Source organism: Mesitornis unicolor, unplaced genomic scaffold, assembly GCF_000695765.1.
Source record: "Mesitornis unicolor isolate BGI_N332 unplaced genomic scaffold, ASM69576v1 scaffold9240, whole genome shotgun sequence".
NCBI lineage: Eukaryota > Metazoa > Chordata > Aves > Mesitornithiformes > Mesitornithidae > Mesitornis > Mesitornis unicolor.
Genome location: NW_010158970.1, coordinates 11,066 through 24,800, shown reverse-complemented (window position 1 = coordinate 24,800; position 13,735 = coordinate 11,066). Strand labels below are relative to the sequence as shown.

The 13,735-nt window shown below is 38.5% G+C and overlaps 1 protein-coding gene across 1 annotated transcript in view; it reads left to right on the top strand.

The window, feature by feature from the left end:
• Nucleotides 1-242: 242 nt before the first annotated feature.
• The window catches only part of LOC104541170 (probable ATP-dependent RNA helicase DDX60), a gene marked incomplete at its 3' end in the record, with an annotated part of 24,504 nt that continues 11,011 nt past the window's right edge, over nucleotides 243-13,735 (top strand). The window contains exons 1-11 of the mRNA XM_010185155.1: nucleotides 243-603; nucleotides 720-789; nucleotides 2,473-2,650; nucleotides 2,791-3,132; nucleotides 3,631-3,738; nucleotides 5,262-5,417; nucleotides 6,307-6,465; nucleotides 6,959-7,100; nucleotides 7,801-7,962; nucleotides 9,340-9,442; nucleotides 10,168-10,283. Coding sequence (XP_010183457.1) covers nucleotides 243-603; nucleotides 720-789; nucleotides 2,473-2,650; nucleotides 2,791-3,132; nucleotides 3,631-3,738; nucleotides 5,262-5,417; nucleotides 6,307-6,465; nucleotides 6,959-7,100; nucleotides 7,801-7,962; nucleotides 9,340-9,442; nucleotides 10,168-10,283 — 1,897 coding nt within the window. The remainder of the gene's footprint in view (nucleotides 604-719; nucleotides 790-2,472; nucleotides 2,651-2,790; nucleotides 3,133-3,630; nucleotides 3,739-5,261; nucleotides 5,418-6,306; nucleotides 6,466-6,958; nucleotides 7,101-7,800; nucleotides 7,963-9,339; nucleotides 9,443-10,167; nucleotides 10,284-13,735) is intronic.

Below are 13,735 nucleotides of genomic sequence, written 5' to 3'. Positions count from 1 at the left end.
AGAAAGACAAAAGCTGATATATTCCTTATAGTTCACAAAATATGTATTGATTTTAAAATGAAAATATGTCTCACAGGGATGTTCACAAAATGATTTCTCATTTTTCTTAAAGTTGTATTACAGTGTGATTATAAAGTAGATAATTTAATGGTTGAAGTCAGAGAGCATACCATATTTCCTGAAAATTATTTCTTAATTACTTAGAATATTCTTTTTTTTGCATGCCAGAATCAAGATCTGTGATGGATTCTGCAGAAGGTAATTTGAAGAAAGTCTTTCGTAATAGTGCAAATGAGAATGCTAGTAATGATGATAATGATAGTGAGCATAGTGACAGTGAGAAAATAGGCTTCATTCCAACAAAGGAATATGAAGAGAATGGGAGTACAAGTGATAGCGGTGAGGAGGATGAGACCTGTGACAAAGCAGAAGCAGCCGTTATGCGTATGCTTAAAAAAGAAGAAGACAGAGAAAAAGAAGATGAAGACGCAGATTACAGTAACGCTTACAGTATCTCAACTGAGGAAGTGACACATCCGGCATCACAACCTGAAGACAAGGATTTCAGAATTCACCAGCACAAATGTGATCCCAAAGGCCCTGGTGAGGAGCTGAAACTCGCTTATGCTCATGTCTGTAGCTTTTATTGCAGTGTCTTAATCAATTGATGAGTTATGGTTATATCGTTCTATCAATAACCATGTATGTGGTTATTTTAGAAATAAGAAAACTTCTTGAATTTCTGGAGAAGTTGAGGCTACACATTTGGGCATCCCTATCAAGAGCTCAGTAAGTACAGTGGAGTTCATGGAAATAAATGTCATAAATGTTAATAAAAATAGTTTCTTTGAACTAAGTAGACATCACAGTGTAGTACCCATTAGAGAAAGAAGCTATGTGCTCATAACCTAGGTTTGTGAAAAACCAGGAGACCTAAGGCATACTTAGAGTTTCATACTTCCTCCAGCCACATGAAGGAAGGTTCTTAATATAATAGAAAGTTTGCCCTAAGAGTAGGGACAATCTGCACATTTTAGGAACTGATCTAAGATTTTAACTACTGGTATTCTTTTTCAAATTCTCTGTCATACTTTTTTTGAGCATGTTTCCTCACATGTTTTAAGGTGATTACTTTTACAGCATTTAAAACAGTGTTCCTACAAAATTTTTCCTTTCATAGATACCTCCTGTGTTTGTGAACGTCAGTTCTCATTCATGATGTTCTGCATCTTCACGTTCTGATTCCCTGCTTGATATGGAAAGATTATCAATACTGCCATTCACATTGACAGTGAAGTGTGTTTTCTGTATTCTGGAGCTGACATGCCAAAGAGATTAGTATTAATTAAATGCAAACAATTTAAACATGTAAGACATTTACATAGTAGTGCAAAAAGCTTATGTAATTTTTGTTCGTGAAGTCTACTCATTGCATAACAAACTGAGCCTGTATACCAGAGACTGTTGATCCCAGCCAGAAAGGAAAACTGAATCTTCCCAGGAGTGGATCTAAGTTGATGTGTATCAGGCATTTTTGACAGCCTTGAAGAAAAAAAGCATGTTGTTACTGTTAGAGTATGGATGTTCTCAGCGTATGCATTAGTATCGTAATATGTCATAGACGGTGTAGTATGTAATAAGACAAACATGAAAGCAGAAAACCTTTTCTAGAAGAGCTTGCCTCTTCTTCATATGGAGCTCCAGAAGTTCTTCTGACTCCTTGGCTTGTCCTGGGTGAAACATGAGTCCCTGGACTTTCATGAGTTTTAAAGATCTGGACAATGCAGTCAATTCTTAGGATATATTAAAAACTACTGAGGTGCTGCCACTTGCCATCTTCAGTGAAGAGGATTTGTGTCAAGTTTGACCTAAGACTGATTAATGCATATTGTATCAACTTTCATAGTTTTCTGAAATGGGAAGGGGATGAAGAAGTCTTTTAATTCTTTGGTCTCTTGGAAGAATGTATTGTGGTTGGATTCCTCTTGCTGTTAAGGTATATTTCTTGCTATAGACAATCCTTGGATGTGGGAGGTAGTTGTCATTGTCATGATAGTTGTTGACTTGCTATTTTTAGCTGGAAACTCAGGCAGGAAGGCTCTCAAAATATATTTTGTGGATATCTTCTGTGGGATATTTCTTATAGAACAGATTAACACTTTCTCCACTAGCAGACATGGATAAGAGGTGCCACATAAATCGCAGAAGCCTCAGATGCTACAATAGTATTTGGAGTTGTAATGGAGACAGTTGCTAATATATTCAATAACTGAAAGGACTGCAAGATATTTAGAACTAACCCTAGATCCAAGAAAGATTGATTGTTGATTTAATTTATACATTTAATGTTTAGTTGATTTAATTAACAAAACCATTTATTTAAAGATCTATTAGTAAGCAAATCTCTTTGGTTCCATGTACCCAACTTTTCTAGGAGTAATGTTATGTACATGCCATTTCCTTTTCTTTCAGGTATGTCAGTCTGTTAAAAGACTTTGTTGAGTCTGAATTCTTTGTGATAGATGGGGATTCCTTGCTACTTATGTTTTTAGATGAGAAAACACAGTATCTAAACTTCTTCTACCAAATTGAATGCTTCCTGCAAGATTTCACTGAAAAAGGAGCAAAATACGTCATTGTTTTTTTCAAGGTACTGAACAAGTAACATTTGTTTCCTGATTAAACCACTGCACTCCTTCAAAACCATCTGCTTGATTCTACTCAGGATTAGAAAACTTCATTGCGTCAACAAATATAACTGAATGATTTCATTGTTTTTATTTCCCACAGGAGGCAGAACAGATGTACTTTCCATATCCTCATTTTCTTTTCTTACGTACTGCAGTAATAGAACACCTGAGGCATAACACAGGCACCACTGTTCATACAGAATTTTCCAATTGTTTATCATCTGAATGGGAGATTTTCCTGAAGAAAAGCTATCCTTACTTCATCATCGTATCTGACATAGGACTGACCTCTCTCCAAACAGACTATTTATCTATCTTAATTGCTCACTCATTGTCAAAGAAAATCAATGTTGTGCTTGCTTCAGGACAGGAGTATGATATTCTTAGAGTTTACGGATATCATGTTCAGAGTGTGTATAAACACAGATTATTTTTTCAAAAGGTAAGTTACACAACTTTGTTGCTGATTTGCAATAGTACTGCTAGTTCTACTTAACAGATTTTATTAAAGTATCTGATTATGAGTATTATATTTTACATATTGAAATTATAATGCACTGATACATGGCTTATTGTATACATCTTTTATCTACTGGTCTTGAAATTCTTAACAGGCAAACATCGTGATAGGTGGCAAATTTCTGCTCTGTCCTCTGTAGTCTCATTTTACATCTTTGTTCACTTAAGATACAATACTCTCAGATACAGCCTTTCCCATATCTTCAGTATCACTTCTCTCTTTTGACTTGTAATAAGGAGGCCAAAGATGACTAGCACTTAGGCCAGGGATATGATTTTTAAAGGAGTTTTATTTAGAATAGATGTTTCCTGGTGGCTGAGGATCATTATGTATCTGTACGGTTTCTATCTGCGGCTAGTAATCCCTGATGCATTTTATCTGTTGACTTTTGCATGTGACACTGACTTCTGCACTTCTTAGTATAAACAAGATCTGCAACATGCCTGTGAAAATCTAGCCAGGTACAAAGAAGCATTCGTGTATCTGTATGAACATCTCAAGCTGAGCCTGAAAAGCATACAAAAAGAGGTAATTGGACCTCTTTGATATTTTGTCTTTTTTTCTTCTAAGGTTGACTGTCTCCCTCCATTCCTTTACCTGAAATTCTTATCCTTGCCAGAACTGAGAACTTTCTTCCGTATCCTGAAGTGACACTGAGTCTGAGAAGGTCTTATCTGTGCCCACTCTTCTTCACAGCGGCTTGAAGCTGTATCTTTCTTTAAAGCTCACTAAAGTAGGATGGTTCAGCTGGATAAGGGATATATCCATCTTGGTGGCTGCCTTTATCTTGTAGAAGGTGGTAACCAGACTATTCAGCAGAAGACACCATCAGTGCAATAAATCCACCCTTAGCCGCCTTGGGGGCTGTGGCTACAACCCTCCAGGCACACTGTGGCCATTGCCCCACCCCCGTGGCATCAGCTAGCTCCTGAGGGTAGGGCACGGGAGGGTGTGTTCAACAGCGATGGGCAAGAGCCAGTGCTGCTACCAGCAGCAACTTTGTCTGTAGAGACATTGCAAAATTGAAACCTCCTGTTGCAGCTGCTAAGTCTTGCACACTCTGTTAATTATAAAAGTATTCACAATCTGCAATTTATTTTTTCGTTCCAGAAACTGATTACAGTTGCAAGGTCTGTGCTTGCATGATTAAAGTGATGGATTCATAAATCTTGTTGTATAATATTTTAACCTTAAAAGTTTGATATTTTTATGTATAAATTATGCCTTTAGTGTCTAATATTCCCCTGCCATTTTCCCAAGTGTTAAGTTACACTGCAGTGTTGTGACTGTACTTCTGCTTTTGCAGACAAAGCAGCAAGGCTTCCTTGGACTTCAGTGGGAATTATACTGGTCCAGCAAGCTGATTTTATTCAGGCCAGAAAAAAATGGTGTTACTTAGGAAGCATTTTAAAGTCTGTAGAAACATGGCTGCATTGGTTACTGCTAACTTTTGTTTTATTATGATTATCTTTCCTGAGACGAAGTCAATAGTTAGATACCCCAGGATCAGAAAAACCTCATGAAGCAATGAGGGCAGGCATCTTCTCCCTCGGGACCTGGGCCATGGTAGCTCCCCTGGAGGTGGCAGAACAGCACCTGGTAGGCAGGGCCTGTCTCACTGCCCCAGCCAGGAGCAGGGCAACTGGGAGGCAGCTGCAACCAAACCCCCAGGCATTTGGGCACCTCGCTGGGAATGGGCTGAGGCCAAGACCAGGTTTTCAGCCTGCTGGGCTGTGGGGAGCTGAAGACTGGCACTGTTGCAGCATTGCTGGGGCAGGTCTTGATGGCCCATAACAGGTAAGATGGGGCCTTGGACAGCTGGGGTTAGTCCTCAGGATTTGGGCAAGGACATTCAAGGGTGTTGGTGTCCTCAGTGACTTGACAAAAAAAGAACTATTTTTACTAATGATTGTGCCCACTTTTCCTTCTGTAGTTTTCATATCCTTTTTTTTCTCTTCTCTGATGGAACTCTGTAAAGGATAAGACTTGACCTTTTTGTGTAATTTTTTTTATAGCGGTCATTTGTGCTATTCATAATGTTATGACTATAGGTTCACCAGACTGTCCATCTGCTGAAACTACTGTGGTCTGAAGGATCTGACATTCGGCGTGTGGTCTGTGTTCTTTCTTGTGCCGTGGGATTAAAAGTATACAGTGACATGTTGAAAAATGCAAATACTTCCATGGGAGCAAAGACGAAGCAATCTGTAAGCAAGAACTTTTAAAATAGCTTTTCAGCACAGTGACCATAAACTTTTTGGTACCAGGAGAGATGGGTGTCCTCTAGATCCCAAACTGAAGAGAGGTCCAGCTGCTTCCTTTATGACTGCACTCTGCAAGTGGTCTGCTTCAGATCATTACTGTGGCCACAGCTTTCCTAAAGGAATGTGGTCTGTTTGCGTGTGGCACTGTCCCCCTTGCCACAGTGGCTGTTCCTTGCGGGAGTTTTACCTTAGAAAGTAGTTGTGCTCACTATTTTTCTTTTCCTAAAGTTCAGTGGCATGCTAGCTTTTACAGAAGAATACATTTTTTTTTGAGTTAGCAAGGCACTTCAGAAAAAAAGGTTTCTTTCTAGATGTGGTCATGACATCATTTTTGTGACCATAGTACAACTTTTCGTCAAGTTAACACAGATGCAATGTACCAGTAATATTTTATGAGACACATAGTCAGTGAACTACAGGATAGCTGTGAGTGGTTAGCACAGCTGAATTTCTGTACTGACATTTTGCTGTTCAGCTGAGAGAAGAGCATAGGCTATATCTAGATATTAACTTTTCCTCTTAAAATAGTGACATTTCTAGCCAGACACACTGACAATTGTTTTGAAGTTTTGTCTTGATTTTCGTAGTCATATTCTTTTCAGAAAATAGATAATTTTTTTTTACATTATAACTTATCTGGATCTACCAGCACTACAAGAATATTCATTTTGAAGTAAGTGTATCCATAAGTAACTACAATGCACAAACTGTTTAAATAAATCAAAATTTTTAGCTGCTTTAATAAAGTGCAAACCACTGAATTACGTAGAGGTGAATGCAATTATTTATACTAAAGGATGTAGTCAACTTTTTATCTGTCATCTCTCAACAGGGAAGAAGTAACCCCCTATCCCCAGAAGAAGCAGCTGACCTTTGTAGAATGCAGTGTCTTACAGTGGCTTTTCTTCTTCATATGCCTCTTTCACAGAGAAGTCAGATGAGGATCATTAAGTCCTGCTGGACTAAGCAAGTTTTACCATTAATAAAAATGGTATGTGTAGCACTGTCTTACTTTCTTTGTCATCAGGTGCAATTGTTATTTCAATTTTCATTTTCCTTTATATGCTACTTTAGACACCTGATGAGATCAAAGAACATAATGTACCTGCTTGAAAGAAACCTTACTTGTTTGAAGAATCTTGTGAGCCACAAATCAGTGGGGCTAGGAGAATGTTTGGGACAGTATCTCTGTACTTGACCTCTTCTTAGGTATCTCCAGTTAGTGTTAGGGTACTGGGCTAAGTGGACCTTCTGGTCTCATCCAGTATGGGAAGATTGATGGCAGGCTATTTTATTGTTTAAAGTTGGTTGTTACAGTGAAGGAGAACAGTGAAGGCAGTTTCCTGCTCACAGACAAAAAAAAAAAGTGTATTGTTTTTCATGTCAGTAGAATCTGTGGTCCTTAATCGTGCTTTGGAGATGCTTTGATCCCTCCACATGAAATTATACTTCATAAGAATTAATTGTTTGCTTTGTTTTAACAGCAACAGTTATGTATGAATTTTGCTCTCACACAACTGAGAGATACAAATGATTGGAAATTGGATTTAACCTACCTGCCTGACTTAAATGATGATTCACTGCTCATAAATCTTGCTCATTACTATGAGGTCAAATACACTGAAGGTATTTATCTTTGTTGAACAGGTTTTTTCCTTTACATTTCTAACCTTATTAGGCTGTAAAATGAGAATGTAACCGCTTGTACAAGCAGAAACGAGCACAATTTTCTAATTACCCATATAATAATGGATACAGTTTATGGAATAATAGGGAAACTTTTTTCTGTAGCCAAATCTATAAATCCACATGTGAAAGTGTCTTTTACCAGTACTCTTTCAAAACATATTATCATGTCATGTCTGCAATGTACCACGTGTGCTTATGCAAAGAGTGCTATAGCATAGATAGTAAGAGCTCTGAGTCTTAGTTACTGGGTATTCACAACTGGAATATGAAGCATTTGCTTTTATAATGATACCTATTATTAGACACTAAAAAGAAGATTGAAGTTTCTACCCTGCAGGAAGTGAAGGTGAGAGAAACTCTAGCTGGGGAACTTGCAGATTTCCATAGATAATCTAAATCTGGTGTTTTTTTCCAAAATGCATCATCTCAGTGCATTTAGTTATTTATACCCTGGGCTATTAAAAGCTGTGAATGTACAACATTCTGTTCTAATTTGTTCTAATGACCAAAGACCTTGGATAGGAGTGAAGTCATGATGCTGCACAGGTGAATAGGTACGTTCTGTTTGAGGAAACTTTTATTTTTAAAGTGCCTCCCCCCCCACCCCCATTAATTTCTTTCTTTCTTCCCTGTGCAGGATTAGAGTTCAAAAAGGAGTTGGGGAAAGCAATAGAGAATGAATACCAGTGTTTATGGAACACTGTAACAAAATTGGCTGTGAAATACAGTTTTGGAGATGCTTTCCCAATAAGAAAGACCTCCCAACTATTTCTTGTAAAGGAACAGACATTATTTAGAGGTACTGACAATCCCACAAATTAGAAAGTTAGAAGCATGATTTTCATTATTATTACTGAAAGTTGCAGAAGTAGTGATTTGATTTTATCCTGATCACAAATCTAATCCATGCTTCATAGTTCCTCTCTTCCTTCCCTTCAACCTATTAGCAAAACTTGCAGCTGATGCCAAAATAAGTCTGACCAGGAATTATGGGTGAAATTCTGACTCCACAGTAGACAGCACAAGTATTGTTCCTGGCTTCAGTAGGATTTGAGTTTAGTTCCATGGTTGCTAGCCCAAATTTATTATATATATTGTAAAAAAACATGATTAGTGTAATACAAGTACTAGTAAAAAGCATAATAATTACTTATAAAAGTAACAATTATGCTGCAGGAAGACTGTCTCTGAAAAACATCTTTGTACATGTTGACAGAGGATTAAGCAGGTATCGGGCATGGGAGCAGCAAAAAAAGTAAAATATAGAATGGTTCTCCTAATGGTAGAGAGTCCATCCATCACTGTAGCTCACATTACAGTTCTTGAAGGTTGTAGAAACGTGACTTGCCCATTACTGTCTTAAACGACACCATCATCCTGTTTAGTAGCCCATAATTGGGGAAGTGCATAGTTGGCTCAGAGACTGTTTTCTTCCTTCATTTACAAGACCTTTTCTGAAGGTCTGAAAGGAGTAGGTAGAGATTTTTGCCTATCTTGAGAACCAGTTTTGTTACAACCTTCAAATGTTTGTTTTAAACCCATAAAATAGTATAAATAGTATAAATCTTTAGAAGAGGGAGTTGGTAAGAAATTCAGTAAAGGCTGGAATATAATTCTACTTAAGTTTGTGAGTGTTCATCTGCTGGTTTCGAGGATGTCAGGTGGGCAAAGTGGGCTCCAGTGGGCAAAAAAATACAGTTTCTTTGTTGCTGTGGGATATTAAAGCACCTTCTGGCACAGCATTTGTATTGCCTACTTCTGTATCTCCTTTGGAGACCTTGAAGACTGAAGCTGTGGTTAGACTTCAAATGTGGGAAGGATGCACAATGTTACATGTCGTCTTCAGTCATCTAACATAAGACTGTAGTCTTTATGGAAACAGTGCAGGAAAGTAGATGTCTGAGAGATGGGGTGAGTTTTAACATTCAGAAATTTAGCATAGGTATCTAAAATGGATTATAAGAATATCTATTTGGTAGCAGTAAAGGTGACTGCTTCATTCTTCTTCGCATTCTTGAAAAGAAACAGGAAAAGGAGAACTAGTGAACTGCTGCTTACCTATAGCAAATTTTACTTTATAGAATTTCATTTATAAAGTAAATTGACAGAATTTTCAAGTGTGACATGCAATTATATATATTCCTAATTAAATAATATTATTTTTTACATTGTAAAGTCTATGAAGAAGAAATTCCTAACATTGGACTAATCTCAGTGAAGTCTGATCTTGTTGAAGAATATGCTGGAGATGTTTTGAGAGACCTACCTGTTCTAGAAAGGTAATATATGAGTTTTATTCTAATGAAATAACATTATATAGGCTTTTTTTCAACCCCACTGAACTTCACATTTGTATTATGCTCAATTTGTACAAATGTAGAAGTGCTTTTGCTATGAGTGGGTAAAATTTCATATTTCCATGTACTGATGTAAATATTAGCAGAAGGTTCAGGACAAGAATGGATAAGAGTCAATGTATCCTTTTTTTCTCATACTGTTATCTGTTTGCATTTTAGCCTTTGATTCTTATTCTACATTCTGGAACTATTTTTCTAAATACAATTTTTATTTGAAAGGCTGTATCCCAAATTGTGAAGCACATATTGATTTCAGGAAAAGAAAAACATTAAATAAAAATACTGAAAAAAGTAAGAAGAGATCATCCTTTACATTTGCTCTGCTACTTGTGGAAGTGTGTTCTGTGCTGCACAATGAATATTTTTTAGCCAGTGTGATTTATATAGTTACATTGTGTTCTGTGATTAATCTGTATGAAAATAAGTGGAAAAAAGGGATTTACTTTGTTTGGTAGTAATTATTTCCAAAAAATTGAGGCTGTCTTGACACACCATGTGTGAAGTAGAATTAAACCTTATGTTGATTTTCTGCCACAGTAAAATGGTGTTTTGATAAATACCCAGTTTTTCGAATGTTTTGAATGTTTCATTAGAGATGCCGAAAACCACTTTTATTTTCTACTCTGTTTAATATTTGTATATATCAGCAATGATCCTGCAGTTACTTCACTTCTTAAATACAAGGAATTTGATGAGCTTCGTCACTGGCATTCTGGCAGACCCTTGACTGAGGAATATGAGCGAGTACGGTGCAATGCTGACGGTAAGCAAAACTAACACAAAGCCCGTGTGTCTGTGTTGACTAGAACAGTACTGTAAATGGTATAATGGTTTTTGAGAAGGACTTCTTGTTTCAGAAAACATTTGCAACTGTATAAATACTTGCCAAACTAGAGCTACTGCAATAGCTAAATTATACTTACTCATGTGCCTGTGCATTATGTGTATGCATTGCGCATTATCTTCAATATTTCTAATGAGTATAACAGAATGCACACTTGTGGCCAGATGTTCATGATACTTTCCCTTTTGCTTGCAAAACGCTTCAGAGGCTTATATAAGCAAACTGTATGTACTTGTGCAGTTTAATATTTAAATATGTAGTTTGTATAACGCTTGGTAAGCACATCCATACGTGTGCAAAATTTGCTCAGAGGTTTGCACAGTGCGCACATAGTCCATCTCATCTTTTGAGAACAGAATTAAAATAAGAATTTAAAAAAATTGTTGTGGTGTAACCCCAGTGGCAACTAAGCACCACACAGCCACTTACTCACTCTTCTCCACCCCAGTGGGATGGAGGAGATAATCAGAAGAGTGAAAGTGAGAAAACTTGTTGTTTGAGATAAAGATGGTTTACTAGGTAAAGCAAAAGCTATGCATGGAAGCAAAACAAAATGAGGAATTCATTCACTACTTCCCATCAACAGGTAGGTGTTCAGCTGTCTCTAGGTAAGCTGAGCTCCACCACGCGTAACGGTTACTTGGGAAGACAAACACCATTACTCCACACATCCCCTACTTTCATCCTTCTTCCGTCTAGTTTTATTGCTGAGCATGATGTCATATGATATGGGATATCCCTTTGGTCAGTTGGGGTCAGCTCTCCCAGCTGCGTCCCTTCTCAGCTTCTTGTGCACCCTGTCTCATTCCGCTACTATGGATAGACCAAATTGTGCAATATCTCTAGGTCAGAATGCAAGAAAGCGGCTGGCTTCAGGAATTCAAAACAAAATGGAAATGTCTTGTCCCACTACTGCAGAGAGACCAAGTTGAGCTGGGTCAGAATTCAAGACATGGCAAGCTTAAAATATGTCTTATATAGATTATTGGCAACTACAATCTACAGGAGTCTTGGCAAGAGATTTATCAACTACTATGATTTTAGCTAAATTTGAGAAGAAAGAACTTCTCTTCAAGAAGAGATAACAAGAGAAAGGAGAAAGAAAGAACAGAGAGAAGCAGCAAGCAAAACAAACAAAAAGGGGAAGGGAGGAATAGTCACCATCATTGGTTCCTGTAATGTTTCTGTGAGGACCTCTGGTGACAGGTGCACACTTCACAGAATCACAGAATCACAGAACGTTAGGGATTGGAAGGGACCTCAAAAGATCATCTAGTCCAATCCCCCTGCCGGAGCAGAAACACCTAGATGAGGTTGCACAGGAAGGCGTCCAGGCGGGTTTTGAATGTCTCCAGAGAAGGAGACTCCACAACCTCTCTGGGCAGCCTGTTCCAGTGCTCTGTCACCCTCACTGAGAAGAAGTTTCTTCTCAAATTTAAGTGGAACCTCCTGTGTTCCAGCTTGTGCCCATTACCTCTTGTCCTATCATTGTTTGTCACCGAGAAGAGCCTGGCTCCATCCTCGTGACACTCACCCTTTAAATATTTATAAACATGAATGAGGTCTCCCCTCAGTCTCCTCTTCTGCAAACTAAAGAGCCCCAGCTCCCTCAGCCGCTCCTCATAAGGGAGATGCTCCACTCCCTTGATCATCTTTGTAGCCCTACGCTGGACACTCTCCAGCAGTTCCCTGTCCTTCTTGAACTGAGGGGCCCACTTGACCCCTGTTGAAGGTGTCTTTTACGCTTCCACATCTGTGTTGCCTTGTCAATCAATGACACAGGAAGGGCACACCTTTACATGTGATTGTAAAACACAGACACACCTTTACATGCGACACATGTACTCTGTAATCCTAATTTTCGTTTTCACGGGTGTCACCCGTTATATGCATTTGGCCAATAATGAAGCAATAGGCCATTTCACAGTTATTGAAGAGTGGGATAGATCTTGCGAGAAGGCTGTTCCAACCCTCTCCCTTCCCATGCCCAACCTTATCTGCTTTTCAAGGTCTTCTGCTTGCATAGCTTATCAGTTCACATTCCCTTGTTGGCAACATCTGTCTCTGCTTAATGTCTTTTCACAATGAATGTTTGAGGCAAATAAACATTAGGGGCTTCACACACCCCCAGCCTACTCACTGGTAGGTTCGTGTGAGAGGCAGAAAAGGCCTTGACTCTGTGTAAGCCCTACTTAGCAGTAAGTAAACACTCCTGTGCTATCAACACTGTTTTAATCACAAATTCAAAACATAGCCCCATACTAGCTACTATGAAGAAAATTAACTCTATCCCACTAAAAACTGCAAAGAAATAAACAAAAGTTTTTTGTATAATAATTCTATAAGCATTATAGTTTACTGTAAGTTTTTTTCCAGTTTGAGGTAGTAAGGAAAACAAACCATGGGTTTAGTTTTGATCTTAGATTTGCATGTTTACATGAAATGAAGTATACAGTACTGTATGTACTAGCAAGTACACAAAATTTTCTCTCAAACATGTTCCCATCATCTGTTGCATTATACAGTGAATTAAACTGTGAGAAACCTACCAGGAGTTGAGAAGTCATGGATTACACAGAATCACAAAATCACAGAATGTTAGGAGTTGGAAGGGACCTCAAAAGATCATCCAGTCCAACCCCCTTGCCAGAGCAGGATCACCTAGACTAGGTCACACAGGAACGCATCCAGGTTGGCCTTGAATGTCTCCAGAGAAGGAGACTCCACAAACTCTCTGGGCAGCCTGTTCCAGTGCTCTGTCACCCTCACAGTAAAAAAGTTTTTCCTCATGTTCAAATTGAACCTCCTAAGCTCCAGCTTGCTCCCATTGTCCCTTGTCCTGTCATTGGACATCAGAGAGAAGAGCCTGGCTCCTTCTTCCTGACACTCGCCCTTTACAAATTTATAAACATTAATGAGGTCACCCCTCAGTCTCCTCTTTTCCAAGCTAAAGAGACCCAGCTCCCTCAGCCGCTCCTCATAAGGGAGCTCCACTCCCTTGATCATCCTTGTGGCTCTGCGCTGGACTCTTTCAAGCAATTTCCTGTCCTTCTTGAACTGAGGGTCCCAGAACTGGACACAATATTCCATTCCACAGTATTCCATATTCCAAGATTTCTGTTGGTACTTCTAGTATTGCTTATGGTTTTCATTCAGTAACTTAGAAATGTAGTTTCCTGAGTGGGTATTTGCACCACTTGACCTATGAAGCCAGGGTTCCATCTTTCTGATGGAAACCTGCTCGTCTTTCTGACTGAATGAGTTTTTGCATTTTTCTGAGCACTGTGATTTCAACAGGAAGTTTGGAGAGCATAATCTGCATAATAGAAGCTGGAGCACCTTCTGAAATGTTGGAGTTGAAGGTTTATGTT